Below are 16783 nucleotides of genomic sequence, written 5' to 3' on the forward strand. Positions count from 1 at the left end.
TGTTGTCTAATGCAGACTATATTTTTATATCAACGAGACCAGAAGGTGAAACAATATACAAATGCTAACAGTGTAGCATGAGCAATAGACAGCCCCAAGTCTGAAGTTGTCTCCCACAGCATCCCAGTATATCTTCCTCTACTTGCATCACCCATTCCAGCAGCACATCCATGAAGGGCTAGAATTTGCTGTCACTCTCTATGTTACATGTAGGTGTTGGCATCCTGTTGGATAGTTAAGCCTAAAGTATGCATAACTAAATCACATTGTATCCTTGCATCTTGCCACTGGTGAAATACACAAAAAAGTGGGAGTTGGTGCCTCTCTGTCTGACACATCTGAGTTAGTTATGAACGTCCCTCAACACAGACGCTGCAATGTACTTTTGGTTGGCCCTTTATCTTTAACCTGACCTCGGGTACTGCCTAGAGAGGGATTGGAGTGTCTGTGAAATTTAGACAGGCTCTAATCTCCTGTCCAGATATGATGAGTAATTTACGATATACATTAATATATAGTGGCATATACAGTAATGTGTGAGGATGTTCAAAAAAAATTCCTCAACATTACCACTGCGTCCTTCCATCCTGAAAATATTAAAGCTTCCAATGGGTGGATCTTTCTTGGGCTAACCTGTCCAAGAATTCATTGCACTTCGGTGACCATTTATTAAATAGTTAATAGCGCCATGCAAGTGCCAAGTAGGCCAATGCTTGAGTTTCACGCTTCAACTCAGTTGAACAGCTACAAATGTTAAAAGGACCAAGCGGCAGTAAAACTTTCTTGTGATGTCCGACACGTGTGGCAAGGCGCGGCAGTAAAGGCAGATTTATAGTTGGGTTGTACGCACGCACTCATGCACGCAAGGCACGCAACAGGCCCCTTGCGTGCCCTCTGGCGGCTTGCGTGCATCCGCCAATTTTTCTAACTATATGACAAAGCGACGTGAGCCTCAAGCATCCCGCAAGGCTTGTGATTGGTCTGCTTACTACATCCCGTCCGGAGTCTAGCTTCCGGTTTCATGCCCCATAATACGCGGAAATCACGGAAGATTTAGAAGAACAAATATTGACCAAATAGTTGAGCACTTGGCAGAAGAGATCCGAAAGTATGATTACTTCTATAACCCGTCACTGTCTGGCCGATTTGTCCGCCAGAAATAGGCTATGAGGAGCCGGAGTGGCTATGTAAATAAACAGTCGACGAAGAAGAAGACTCTTTTTTGTGTGTTTTGTCTTCGACAAAAAACGACACTCCGTCTAGTGTTCTGGCGGTGAATTGCGTTGCAACACGCGCAGAACGTTAGAGAAGCATAAACCAAAACGAGTCCGTCAATGCAGCTGCGTGGCCTTCCACGGGTTGCAGTCGCAGGACTATAATTCGGCCTTAAGGGCGGGACAAGCCGGTGACGTCGATCACCACCGTATTTCAGTTCAGCCTTACCGCCCTTGAATTGAGATATGGCGAAATAAAAGTGTGGGAAACAGGACAAAGAAAGGAAATAACCAAGTAAGACACACAAAGAAAGTGGTTTCAAAATAAAACGGGAAATGAAACAACATAAGGGATAACAAAGGGTAACTTAACAGAGTCAGGGACACACGAGGTGGGTAAAGTAACAGACAAAACACAAATCCAAACACATTAACACAATGGTCCATAAGAAAGATAAAATATTGAGTTTCTCAAGGGTAGATATAGTCTATTCTAAGTCCTCAGAGAAAGAACAAAAGCCAGAGACTGTCTTACAAAAGTCTAAACCAGAGCAAAGAGACAAACAAGTACATAAATAAACAGACATGGGTGTAAACAAAATCTTCCTCGTGGAGGTTGTTATTTTCTTATTGTTTTTTTTCTGATCTGATAAATTGAAATTCAAAAGCCATTTAGTTCCATTAACTCACATTTTTAGACTTTTACGTGGGAACTCACTTCTCTAAGTTGAATGAACTTAAAAAAGATTTACAGTGAGCCTTATCAATATATAGAGAACATACTTCATCAAAAGATAAGAGGTATCTTTAGAACGCTCCAAGCAGTGGGAAGAGGAAACAAGTGATTAATGTAGTTCACAGGAAGCTATAGAGTCAAAGAAAATATCGCCATGTAACATATACTCTTATGTTTATATTGTCGGGCCATAATGAATCTAATGACTTTGTTTACTTGACCTAACTGAAGACACAACTAAGCCGCTCGCTGTTGACTTTGACTGAAGCCTGAAACATGCTTCTGCGTTTTCACGGGCCCTTAAGCGCAAGAGCCCTTCCGGGTCCCTTACGTGCTTATGTATCCCTTCTTACGTGCTGACGGGTGTCGACCCCCTTTTCTAAAATTTACGGCAAAGCTCCGCAAGCTCACTCAGCCCGCAAGGCTGTGATTGGTCTGCGCTACATCCCTTCTGGAGCTGCATTTCCGGTTTCATGCCCCATAATACCGGCAGAAATCACGGAAGATTTAGAAGAACGAATATGGACCAAATAGAAGAGCACTTGGCAGAAGATATCCGATAGTATGATCACTTGTATAACCTGTCACTGACTGGCGGATTTGTCCGCCAGAAAAAGGCTATGAGGAGCCGCAGTGGCTATGTAAATAAACAATCGACGAAGAAGAAAGAAGGCGTCTCTAAGGTCGTCTCGACAAAAAGCATTACTCCGCCTAGTGTTCTGGCGCGGAATTGCTTTGTAAGACGCGCAACGGTTGGGGAAGCATGAATGAAAACGAGTCTTGCGCCACAGCGGCGTGAAAAGACGCAGACGCAGTCGCAGAAGCATGTTTCAGGCTTAACTCCTCGCTGTTTTATAAGAGGCGGTGAGGATGCACAAGGGTGCAGCATGCAACAAGCCCCCATGAGACCACAATACACTTTACATGAGCCAGTCTGTCATGCAGGAAGAAAACAAAACATTCTTTCAAGACAGACATTTTCTTCTTATTTCAGGGATCATGAAGACTCTATACAGGCCCCGCTTTGTGACTGCAGATTCATCTTGGGCCAGGCCTGGAGAAAGGTGTTTACCAGCACAATGCTTCTCATTATGCCATGAACAGGGGGCATGACTTTCAAGTGTATGAGCTCAGCTCATTGCACTAGTGGCTTCCAACACTATCAACCCAACCCACTCTCACAGGCGTTTTATGATATTTAATGTATTTAGTTATCTGGGAAAAACTGTTTCCGTTTTTTAGTTTTCACTGCGACAGTCGGTCAAGACTTTAGACTGTTCTTATCCAACACCAGTGTTTTTCTGTTGACTACAAAGACGTGATCACATATTTCCTCTGAGGGCGTTTTTCCCTCGAGGACACAGTGACAAAGGGTTTCTATCTCACAGTCTTTAGAGCAAAAATAGAAGATAGTTTTAAGTGCTCGGCACATCAAGCCTTCATACGTTCATGCTCACCATCACAGCTGTGTATGAGTGAGGAACTCAAGTTCAACAAGTCATTCCAACCTGACACTTGAAAATCAGGAGAGAGAGTCAAAAATTCAGATGTACTGTATCTGAAAATTATCTTCTCATTTTCTGCCGGGATGGTCTGTTTTGAGGACAGGTGTGAACGTCCTCAGTGGCTGAATATCACTCCGGCTATTGAAAAGGACGGTTCCATGTCTACATCAGTTTGATGCCTGTTTTATATTTAAATTTTTAATGGCCTTGTTTTTCAGGGAAATCAGATGTGATTGACCTTCTGTTGATTGATTAACTCTAATTGAATTTAAAGGCTGGCAGGCTCCTGAGCTGCTCTCATGTCTTGGACTGGAGTGTGTGTTTGTCTGTGTGTCAGCAGAGGCAGCGTGCCTTTGTCCGCTTGTTTGACTTGTGACAAAACTACTTTCAGGTCCGAGGATTAATAAAGTTGACTAATTCAATCTAATATAATCTAATGGATATATGCAATGACGTGAACAAAAGAAGGTAGGGAGAAGTGGGAGGATGGAAGGCAAGAGAGAAAATTCCAGTTTTTATCCACATTATTGTTGCTACTTCGGGCACTTTAATTTGATTGGGGATTTCCACTGCAGCTACTGTGTCCTGTTGGCTGTAACACTGTCAAGAAAATGTAATAATCCTGAGCCGAAGTAGTTCTCCTGCGTGCTAAAGAAAACACTAAACTCCCAGATGTACATTTTAAAAAGGGCTGTACTTTCTGACTAATCAAGCTTGAGTTCACCCAAAGAAATGTAAGAGGAGCTTACGTCACTGCACCATTTTAGAATATATTAATGTGACGTCTTTATGAGCTCAAACAACATCTGTGTCAAAGACATAAAGAGACATGAAGCCATTCGGTAAAAGAACACCCTGGTCTTTTAAGTAACTAAAAGAATGCAAGACAAAGATGCAGTCAGTGCATGTGAAGAATCAGCCACATTAATGCAGCAGTGCTCATGACCCATAGTAAAATGCTTTCCTGTAAAGAATCTTCTCTGCACCGATTAAAGAGAGGAACCCTTCTTTCCTGCAGAGACCATGCAGTAAAATACCTCCTGACTGAAAAATAGTCCTATTGAAAGTCCGAGCAATAGCAACAAGTGTTCACTCGCAGAGCTCTTCATCAGCGAGTCACAAGACCTCAACCCCAGTGAACGTCTCTGGGAACATTTGAGGAGAAAAAAATTCAAACAACATCACAAGACAGTCTTCTGAAATCGAGCTGGAATGTGGGTTTTCAAATTCTGAAGACTTCACAGAACAAATGTGTGAGTGTGAGCTCCGATAAAGAAAAACCTGTCCGGGATTCGTCGAGAATCAGTCGAGGCATAAAGAGCTGATCTAACAAGTGACCAATTGCTTGTAGTCTGGGTTTTAAAGCTGTGTCCACACGGATGGAGACAAACCTGGAAAACAACCTTCTATCAAAATATTGTTTTACACATCAAGTTCACGCTCTTCAGGCCTCAGAGGGCCCTTCTGTTTGATTTGTATTAGAGTTGTCAGTAGTCAGCACCACATAACATGTGTGGCACCTTAAACCTGCAGAGAAAATGTAAACTTTGCACTTGCAGCCACAGAAATCGGCAGGTCTAGGAGCTTGTTCACAAGCTAGCGCAACTGCGATAAATCCCAAAGGGTTTTTTATCATGATGCTGTGCTCTCTCTCCTCACACTGCTCACCTGGAAACTACGCTGCTCAAAAGCTCCAACTCTATCCCAACATCCACCAGCCGGCTGTTTGCCCATGGGAGCAAAGTTACAGTACAAGTTCTACATTCAAATAATGATCTGTTCTTTTTGACGAGGCTGACTGAAAGGCAATAGTGGAAGACTCGATTTTGCCGTTCATTCTTCTGGTGAATGGAGCTGAACCCTGTGGGTTTCTTGAGGTGTACTTTCAGGCTTTCTGATTTAAGTGAGTAGTGTTGAGCACTGTTTAAGTCAAGCTAGACGATCACTGATCACATTAGCTTTGGTCCTTCCATACTTTTCTGATTCTCAAAAAATTCCCATGAAATTCCCATGAAACCGACTCTGTGTTGATCTTTCTCTCAATAAGTCCTGATTTCTCAGCCCCATCTATGGAAATCAGCCTTTAGTCCATTGGTTCATCTACTGAAGCTGTAAATCTTTAAAATTTGCTTCAAATATGAAGTTTCACTTTCAAAATATCTGAAAAACAGCTGCTGCTGTAGTTTTTAGAAAATAATGTCTCTAACGGGACTGAGCTGCGCTTTTTCAAGGGCCCAGTTTCAGCGGTGGATTAATTAAGAGTATTTATAGCAGGATGGTTCAAGTGGGAGTAACCGAACTCATCCCATAATGGTTATTATGGCCGGTTAGTCGTCTGCAGCTCCGCAGTCTGCCAGCATAAAAGTGGCAGTGATGCTTGGGGCTGGCCGTTGGATGGACTCAAATATATATGATGAAATGATTGCGTCCTTCATCTACAACGCTCATAGCTCCACTTACACAGGGAGGTATTTTCAATTGTCATATCAACCAATGTGCTACTTCAACATTTCATCGTGTTTTGAAGTCAGCCTGGGTTTACAAACGATTTCTATTCAAATATTGCCATGATGGCCCAGCAGTCCCCTTATATTCAAACCAGCAGCACCACATTCCACACTCATAGATCACTTCAGCAAGATTCATGAATTATTCCTTGGGAAATCAGGGAAAATGCCCAATCTCACTCATGTTAAAGTACTGAAACATTCCTGGATCAACCCCCTTAACTGGCTTTGTTGAATTTTTTTATCTAATAATATTTCCTCCCAGCAGAACAGAATGGATGAATATGTAACAGGTCTTGAAGCAGTTGTATCAAAAAGTTTTGTTGGAGTGAAATTCCCACTTTGTCCACATGCAGTGATCTTTAATGTTTCAGCAGCTGAGTGGACCATTTGTCAGAGGTGCATCTTTTATGATCTCAACATCCTCCTGTAACAGGGGGGGGGGGTTCTGCTCTCCAGGCCTGAGACATGAGTGTTAAGAATCCATAATTGGATTTATTTGGTCTCGGAGGGATCTGCTTCACTGAGATAGGAAGGAGAAGTCGGTGCGTGAGGAAAAATGAGGACAAAACCATGTGATTTATGTGTTTGCCCAGATCATAAAAGGACTGCTGTCTGACCATTTATTGAATCAGGGCTGGAATGTGTTTTTTGGTGCAGAGCAGGTGCTGTGTGTCCCGGTGAATGAGAAGGGGAGGACAAAATGACATGTTGAAGTGTCCACACACAAGGCGGTCAGGTCTCACTCTGAACACATCATATTTATACGGTTGACGGAGGCATGATATAAGGTTGAATAAAGACACCTTTATTTTGGAATAAAAGTAGTATTGATTCAAAGGGAATTGTACACATGAATGTATTAACAGCGAGTTGTACAAATGTATGCAAATACAGTGTGCTGTAAACATTTGTGTATATATAGTGAGTTTGCACAAATTAATGTAGATACAATGAGTTGTACAAATTAATGGATATACAGTGAGTTGTACACATTTGTGTAGTTGTACAAATTAATGTTTATGCAGTGAATTTTAGACATTAATGTCTATACAGTGAGTTGACTGACTACTGTTTATTGGGCCACAATAGCGAGCAATATTAAATCATCAGCCAGAAAACTCTGTATCACATCTAATTCACTACTAAATTGGAAGCTCATGTCAATGATATTATTGAAATCTGTTGCTTTGACCTACTAAATAAAAAAAAATTAGATCAACGTTGTCTTTTCCTGACCTAAAACCTAAAAAATACTTATTCACTACTGCAATGCACTATTTACATGCACCAGTCAATCCTCAGAGTCTGGACTGCACCAAGCGTATAGGGCTCATTTCTCTCCAACAATTAACTCCCTTCATTGGCTGCCAATTCAATTTAGGATTGATTTTAAGATTCTTTCAATACATTTTCAAACTCAGCACAGTCTGGCGCCCAGTTGTATTACAGAGCTTCTGACTCTCTATACTCACAGACATGATCAACTATCTTCCTACCAACACTTGCTACTTGAACTTCTTTGGTCAAGGCTGGTAACTCTTAACCTGAGGAGGTGAGACTTGCCAGCACTTAAACTCTCATGTTTGAACAGTTGAATCTACTTGTTATTCCCAGATCTTGGTTGATGAATATGGGTGAGTGGGCCTTTACTGTGTGATCCCTGCAGCTGTGGAGCAGTCGACCTGTTAAGATCAGAAAGGCAACATCCTTTTCTTAGAAATCTTTTCTTTTAACTTTTCTATCGCAAATCTATTCTTAATGTTTGGCATATTCTCAGTTTTTAGTGTGTGAGTGATTTTTCATATTATTCCCCTCCACTTTAATAACATTCTCAGGGTTAGGTTACTTATTTTAATTTCTTTAAACAGATTCTAGATGTGAAAATACAAAACCTCTTAACTGACACAAACTAGACAAAGCACTCCCATTTGACAAGATCTTTCGCTTTTTGGTGTTTTATTACAGGCAGTGTATGAAATTCAGGGTCAAATTAGTCAATCATTCTGTCAGTGTGTTACATAACGATGCCAATAAATGATTTCCCTTTTTGCCAGGGGCCCCAGTAACTCCACAAGGTCTCTTTGTCGTCCCTGGACTCCACTTTCAGGACACTTAGTCTAGAGTCTAGACCCTAAACATTGGCCGTTGCCCTCAGAGGCTAATGAACGATAGCCAATGGGCTCGGAGAGATTGCCCTATTTCTTGTTATGATCCTTTAATCTCCATTTTTTTCTCTATTTGAAGCGCTTTGTAACTTTGTGGAGAAAAGTTTACGAATTGGAACATTCATTAAAAATAATTTATCTTATGTAACACTTTCCAACAGAGATGGATGAAGAGATTGATACAGTGTCTGTGCAGCTTGGCCAGCAGCCAGTTGGCTTGACAGCAAGAAAGTGCCAGTGTGAATTTGTGCTGGGTGATTACAGATCGACCAAAAGTAAAATCCACATCCAAATATTTAATGATATTCTTTTACCATATATAATTATTATTTATAACCCATGGACGAAGCCTGGCTGTTTCCACCCTGGTCTTCATGCTACTCTAACCCATCTGCTCCATTGCAGTGAAAGTCCTTTAAAGTCACACTTCCTCCATAAAAAATACAAATACGTTATTGTTTTGTTTGTCTGGAAGGGATGCCCACGAGCATCACATATTTGCTGTCAGTCTTATTCCGGCTGAAACCAAAGGCTGTCGGAAGATTACTCATGGCAATCTTCCTATTGGGGGGAAAACAATATGCGAAACTACATTTTATGCGGCCATAATCGCTTTGCTCCACTGTGTCCACAACTTTAAAATGATAAAGTAAACATCACTCATAAAAATCCTGCCATGACCCATAGCTGCTTCAGTGGGAATTTAATTCAGTTTATGGAATCGTCTGGAGCTGTAAACATGAGAATCAAACACAGAATCTAGGTTATGGGTTGAGGTCTCGTCAGGGGTCACTGAAGTGGTTTTGGTCGTGACTCTGAATCTGCCTCGGCCATCAACCCTCTGACTTCTTCACATTATGTCCCATAACATCAGAGAAACCTGAGGCAAATAAGCTTTCGCACCATATATGACAGTACCTATTAGTTTCGCGCAGCACTTTCTCCCACTTCGCTTGGCATCCCCGAGAAGCCTCCTGCAGTCGTAAATAACCAAGAGCTTATGAGAAACACTGTAAATAGCCATGTCAAGTTGTTTGATGTGGGTTATGGCAATCAAAGATAAATCTTGAATATCACCACTGCACCAATCGCTGATTTAAAGCCTGAATCCCATCCAGGTATCCGTTATGGTTGTTAAAATATTGGATTAAATCAAGATGAAAGGAGCCTCTGGACAATAGGTTGTGTTACACTTCTTTAAAATAGTGATTGTCAAAACACAGACTGCAGTTCTTCCAATGACATTGACTGGGAAACCATTCAAAGTACACAAGTATACTGCACAATATCAGTATGAATCACAACAAACAATAACATTCAGATAATATCTCATATATTGGTAGGTTATAAGTATGTTATAGCACAGACTACAACAACCACAGCAAAAAAAGGTTGTCAACTATACCCAACAATACCAAACAGTGACCTTACACCACCTCATTAAAGTTCAGGCTGCATTTACCCAGAGTGAGGCCCCAAGAGCAAAAACCTGCTGTGGGCCAAACCCATGTCCCCAAGTTAGCTTGTGATAAACTGAATACACTTATAACAGACCACATAAGCATTATATCAGCTGAAATATTAGAATGGAATTGCAACAATTTTACATGTTGAGATCATTTTATTAATAAGGGTAGTCCCTCACACAAAGAAAATATTATAGCATCAGTTATTGAAGGAAATTCTCAGAATCAACAGAGGCCTCTCTTCTATATCCTATGGGCGATTGATACTGCAGGACTGGATTGCCACTTTAAAGGTATTAACCCTGGAATACAGACCTCAAGATAAGGTGGATTCACTTTAAAGGTGGAATTGGTCAATTTTGTCTGAAACACCTTAGATCTTATTTGTTGAAATCTTCAGATTCGGATAACCTTCAATCAAAAAAGTTGTCTAAAGAAAGAGAAGAGCTGGAGTCTTTGGCCCTCGCAGGACTGTGATATACACGCCAATTCATTTCATTTGGACTGAACAAAATAATTTGCTGTCTGTCTGTTACTAACCAACCTGCCTACCTTTTTTCATAAAGCCCAGAGACATGCACTGCTAAAGCAGAGATGATAGTCGTGTGTTAGCAAGCAAGTCAGTGCACGTTCTTGAGTTTTAGGGGCTCAGCTTTGATGAGAGCAGCGATGGGACTGATGGAAGTAAAAGAAAGCCTACATCACATTTAGCACACAGAAGAGCCAGATACAGTTTGACAGAGTGGTGCACATCTGCTGTAGCGTACGGACAAGTGATTAGTGCACAGGACACACTGTATATCCCATTTAGTGATCCGGTGTCACTGTAAACACACAACCATAATGACAGAAGATCATGTGAATGTAATTCTCCTGTACATTGCCTTTCGCTATGCATTCATTATGCAAATGAACACTCAGGCAAATGACATGATATCAATGCGAGAGCATTACCTGTCCTCCATGATGTCTTTGTTGTCTCTGTATTACCACTGTATTTGTCTGCTACTTCTAGTCACAGCCATCTTGGGCAGTCTAAGTGAACAATGATTGGTCTCACGTTGAAAAAATAAAGAATACAAACAGTCACAATCAAAGGGACATTATACAGAACAGTCTACTGCAAATTAAGGCAAGTCAGATTTAATATGAGTTTTATTATCAGTTTCATCAAGTTACCTCCCACATAACATCCCGTCAGTGTGTAGTTGTCCATTGCTCTGTTAATTTGTGTAGTCCATAGTGATGGTGATGCTGTGGATGCAAAGAATAAAAAAAAAAAAAAAAAACATACGTCTGATACAGTAGTTGTCTAAGTCTGACAGATTCTTGATTTTCTCTGGTGAGACATTGGGTTTCAGGCAGTTTGTGGTGTTTAACGCTGCTTTTTCCAGTGATTAGAGTCTAAAATTGATGGAAATGGGCCGTTCTGAGCTGTCTTTAAATAGCATAATGATAGACTGTGAAATCTGTGTTGATGACGATTGAAAGCAAACGTGTCTGTTCAACTCATTATTGAGTAAAGAATGTGTGAGTCATTAGCAGGAGTTCATGAGAAGCAGTACTTACACTGGTAGCAGTCATAAATGTGTGTTGTTGGTAACCGGCTTTTGTCATGGGACCAACAAGTGTATTTGTAGTTGTGTGGATCAGCTGTAAAATATGGATTGATTATGCAAACTGGAAACCACTGTAGAGTATGTGACATGAATATCTTAGGTTTAATAACAGTTAAATTGTAATATACCAATGAGTTATAATTCTGTATAATAAAATGATGAATACACATCTTGGGCTGCCATGTTGTGAAAACTATATCAAAAATGTGGTGGATGCTCTGGACCAAAATCTATTTATTGACAAAAACAGACAAACTTAATGACTTATACCATTCATAACTGGCTGGGGTTTACCAACATGTATAATGGCATTATTCTAAAATAGACGAGATAAAAATCTGCTATTTGGATTTTGCACCATTTAAAGGTCCTCACTTATTATTATTACTCGCTGATAACTGCGCTAAAAAAAAATAAAGACATCACATGTTAACCACAATAAGGCCGTTTGTTACATCGTATAAGTCCCTCCTTATTAGAAAGTGAGACCAGTGATTGTTTTTGAAAGAGGTCACATGTTCAGATTTGTTTTCTTTTTCCATCAAACAACTCACACAGCTATGAACTGGTAGCAGATTTCATCACGAGCTCTCCAGTCACTGTGTCGTACTCCGACTGGTGAACCTCACAATAATACAGACGTGATGTTGAATGTTTGTCGGGGACAGATCCCACAAGCTGCCCCTCAGGGTTGTGACTGACCAGCATTACACTGGAGGTAGCCTGTGGTCGACAAAGGTTTTGATGAAAAAGCTCCCAGTCCAGAAGAAAAAAACAGAGCCACACCTGAGTCGCTCCTCAGCGTCCCTTCTCATCTGTGCATCTGTGAAGTCAGTGCTGAAGTCCCCCCTGGCTCAGAGACACTTAGTTCCTTTTTCATTTTTTACTTTAGTGGGCTTGCTCTCCTCTGCAGATCTGTGTCTTTTTTCTCTTGCACTCTCGGTTGATAACATTTGATATGACCTGTATTTCACTTCTTTCACTCAGGGCTGAAGTTGCTGCTCATGCTTTATACCCAGGCTCATTCGTACGGTATCCATTTCCAGTTGTGAAAATGCTGGGGAATGTTATTTCATAGACAACACCATTCATCAAGCTACTTCCATTTGAGGTGAGCAGCAGAACATTGTGTATCTACAAAAGGTCACCGACTTTGGGATTATACGACAGTTAAGCGGTAGTTAGGGTTATTGGTTGAACTGGAACCATCTTGTTTGACGACTGTGAGCTTGGAAGAATGCTGGGAGCTGTTGAGCATGTTTTTGCGGCAAAGGCGGTCACGGTAGTTTTGGGCGAAGATGAGCAGCATGAGTGGGTTGATGCAGCTGTGAGAGTAGCTGAGGCAGATGCTGATGTGGTAGGCGTAGATGAAGGTGATGGTCGGCGTGTTGTTGCTCAGGTTGATCACCTGGATGACGTGGTAGGGCGACCAGCAGATCAGGAACAACGCGATGACCATCAGCACCATCTTGGTGGCTCTTTTAGCCCAGACGGACTGCTTGCGTTTAACCCGGCGGATGGAGCTGAAGACGTGGTAGAGGGTGAGCGAGTAAAAGGTGCTGATGATGATGAGGGGGATGATGTAGCCAAGGATGGACTGGTAGAACGTGTACCAGTACATGTCCTCAGGTCCGTCTAGGTTCATCATGCAGACCTCCAAATGCTGCCTACGCTCCACCTTGGCGAACATCATGACGGGCACGGTGAGGAGGAAGCTTCCAAGCCACACTAGTATGTTGATCATGATGGTCCAGCTGATGGTCCTTCTCTCCGAGGTGGGGTGGACGATGGCTATGTACCTAGAAGGAAGAAGTCATTGTTGAGAGTCAGACTGAAGACTCAACACTCAGACGATAAAAGCAACTTTGCTAAAGTGCGGGTAAAGAGGTCATTGACCTCGTTGACAAGGGATAATAAAATGAAATACCATGTAAAAGATACAATCTCAATATATTACATACTTCGCAGAGTGACGAATGGAGCAATACATTTGTGTAATCAAGACAGGGGGATTAAGTTGAGAAAAATTCAAACATTTCCATTTGGTTGTATTTCATTTGGAGGCGGTTTAGCTCAGGTGGTTTAGTCACAATTGATCTCAGGCTTTAGGGCATTCGCAGGAAATGAATGACCATGTTGTCACTACTTACAGCAAGTGTCACTAAAGTGGAGAAAATGACGCTTAGGTACAAATGACTGTGTTTTTCTCCCGGACTTCCTGCTAGCAGCAATTATCTCAGTTCATAACAGTTTTGACATTATTTTCATGAACAGAAGCTGCTGATCCGAGCTGACGTTCAATAAATGTACTTTTAGTCTGACAGTAGAATCCATGAGTGCAGATCCATATTCGACCTCTGACCCACTGATGTGTTCCCACCATGTCAGCCAAGTTGAATATTGATATGATCCAAAATTCACACTTAGCCCACACCGACAGGAGAACTCTATAATACATGCACGTCCTTTAAGGCCTACACAGAGAATCCGTTTTATGAACCATGTGATTGGTTCATACAAGTGATTGTTCATCCTTATTTTTATCTCTGATCGATTTTTTTCAAATAAGGCGCTGCGATGATCTGGAAGCAGCGGGGGCAGCTGAAATAGCTTTGCATTGTTCACAAATAACTGCAGCTTTCTAGTTATGACATGAATACCGTACATAATGTGCTGTAAGAAAATGATCTGGGCATCTGTGTATGTTACCAATTGAGATTTGATCAGACTGTGAGATCAGTCCTATATTTGTGATGATTTACCAAAGCAATATGTAAAAGGTGCTTGAGAACCACTGAATCAGACTCTCCAAGATGAAGATCCCCTCTTCTTCATCAAGCTGAGCTGCTCTGCTGCTGCAGCAACAGGAGGTCTAACTCTTCCTACTCTTCCTCCTCGTCCTCTCCTGCTCCTTGTTGCCTTCATCCCTTCATCTTTTTGACAAAGTTCAATTTATCCTTCATGTCGTACCTCGCTGATTTAGTTTACTGGCTCCCACCAGATGCCAGCAATTATGACAAGCCATTATGCAATTATGACATCCGCACGTGCCCGAGGACCCCAAACCTGCTTTGACGCTTATTTATCAGTGATCGGCCATTATATTATTTTCTAGCATTAACTCAGGAATTGATGCTGGGCTGTTATAGAAAAAGTTATTTTAGTTTTGTCTAGTACAAATTTGTTCCAGATCACACACATGACACATTGATGGTTAATGCATAGAACATTATGTCGTCATGGGATCCCTTAGGAAAACCTGTTAGCACTATAGAGGGATGATTTCTTCATTATTATGCAACAGTGAATATGTTTATTATCGTCATTATTATTATAATTGCTGCTGCTGTTGTTGTTGTTGTAAGTAGTATTATTATAGGATAATTTGCCTTTTAATATAGATTTGCACACACTTAAGTGTTGTTATTTTTCACCACCTTTATATTAACCCCTATCTGACTGTGCAGGCATCTGATCTGCATGTATTGATGGACTTACCGGTCAATGCACAGCACAGTAACAATCCCCACTGTGGTGAACTGGTTGCTCACGTCCACCACCACCACCGCTTTGCACATAAAGTTTCCGAACACCCACTGTCGGTCTCTGACCAGCTGGTGGATGTTGAAGGGCATCACCAGCAGGAACAGCATGTCCGCTATGGCCAAGTTCAGCACGTAGATGTCGGAGACCATCTTCTTCTTGCATGCCGCCACCGCGTAGATGACCAGTCCGTTGGCAATAACTCCAACCGAGCACAGGATGCCGTAGATGGTGGGGAATGTGTGCATGAACGTGGTGATGTCTATGTGGTTGTAGGACGGGCGGGTTGAGTTCAGACACGCCGGGTCTGTCAGGTTGGCTGTTTGGTTGTTCCTGCAGAATATGCCCGTGTCGTTCATCTTCGGCTCCTCTCAGAAACAGCCCGTGGATGGACGGATTTGAAGCGGACGCTCTCCTGCCGGTGCCTTGTCTCCAAAAGTTTCAGGCAGCAAACTATCGCACTATCCAAAGACGCAGGAGCGCGTCTCCCCTCCTGGACTTCTTCTCAGTGCGCTTTGCCTTCACGGAGATGTTTTAAAACAAGGAGAGGTTCACAGGCTGGCACTAAATCGAAATGTGTACGAGCAGGGACAGTCTGTCGGAGTGATGTCTCTTGAACCAAACTCCATATGACTCTTCACCGTGCGCCTCTGCTGCGCTCTTTACCAAACACTGTGCGCCTCAGCGGACACTAGTTCCCTCCCTTCATAGCTAATTTGCTGTGTCATAATGAGGAGAGGGCAGATTATCAAAGCCCTGTTATTGGATCACTACGCCATATTAACAATCTACTGTTTTATACTTTAATAAGTATTGCTAACTTTATAAAAAAAACTATATTATTGTAGCTTTCCTTAAAACAGCTACAACAAAAACATCGACAGCAAAAGCAAAATAATGCAAAGGCATTTACATTCAGATTCAGCAAATCATGTAACATAAAATCTAAAATCAAACACCAAAAATGATCAGAAAAACAAAGATAAATTGATACAACACCGTTTAAAAGACGGAAAAAAATAAAAGAAACATTAAAGTAAGAGCAAAAAAGTAATCAATTAGTCCATTATGTTGTGATATAAAAACAGACAACAAAGAAAAGATGACAATTTGGCCCAAAATCTCAGAGTCAGTAAGACTGAATAGTATCTTCTTAAGTCTTCTTTAATAAATACTGGTAAGATGAAATGGATACAAATGATAGAGACATTCACGTCAGCAGCATCTGTCCAATTGGGACGTTTCAGTTACTTTAATACAAAAAGACGCAGTGTTCTTTTTTGCATCGCAATTAAAACGCACATTCCCTGGAGCCATTAATGAAGCTCCCTTTTTGTTTTCTCCAAATAATGATTAGCTTCAGCTTATTAAAAATTTGAGCCATCACTTGCAATTTCGCTTTCAGTGATGATTAAGGCCTTGAGGCTGCTGCTTAATGCTCACACCAAAAAATTAATTTCTTAGAAGCTTTGATCTGAAATCAGAAGGAGCGGACTGTCTTGATCCAGAGAATGAACACCTCTGCAGAGAGGATTCTGCTGGGATCTGATCAGGTCACAGACAATGTATTCAAGCTTTTCACACTAGTCCTCATAAAGAAAGCACTTTAGGACTTATGTAGCTGGTCCAGACGGTAAGTCTGCACAGGAGGCCTGCTTCAATCAGCTCTTTAAGCTCTGCCAGTTCCTGACAGCAAAAGACATGTCTTTTGCTGTCCCTAGGGACAAGAACAAGAGTGTCATTGGTCAAAAACATGTCGAGTGTCAAAATATCTGTAAGACTTGAACCTTAACTCCAATGTGTTACAAGCATATACTGAATAGAAAGATGGATGAGGCATCTCCACTTCCTCCCACTGTCCAGCAGGGAAACCGTGCTAACCTGGATACAGACGCCATCGCACATGGAGCCAGTGCCTGTGCAGCACTGATCAGAAGGATGGAGCTGTGGTAGCGGGTTCCCGTTAATACCCGAACTCGACCCAACGTGAGTCGGTCTCAACTGTCAATCATTATGTTTCACCAC

The 16783-nt window shown here is 41.6% G+C and overlaps 2 protein-coding genes across 2 annotated transcripts in view; one reads left to right on the forward strand and one right to left on the reverse strand.

The window, feature by feature from the left end:
* The window catches only part of tspan17 (tetraspanin 17), a 61590-nt gene that overhangs the window by 36347 nt on the left and 8460 nt on the right, over positions 1 to 16783 (forward strand). The gene's annotated exons all lie outside the window — the stretch shown is intronic.
* Positions 11246 to 15117, reverse strand: mchr2b (melanin concentrating hormone receptor 2b). The gene is made up of 2 exons (XM_062393597.1): positions 14714 to 15117; positions 11246 to 13014 (listed from the first exon to the last, which is right to left on the reverse strand). Exons 1-2 carry the CDS (start codon positions 15115 to 15117, stop codon positions 12375 to 12377), a joined length of 1044 nt encoding a protein of 347 aa, XP_062249581.1. The 3' UTR covers positions 11246 to 12374.

This window comes from Platichthys flesus, chromosome 8 (genome assembly GCF_949316205.1).
Source record: "Platichthys flesus chromosome 8, fPlaFle2.1, whole genome shotgun sequence".
Taxonomy (NCBI): domain Eukaryota; kingdom Metazoa; phylum Chordata; class Actinopteri; order Pleuronectiformes; family Pleuronectidae; genus Platichthys; species Platichthys flesus.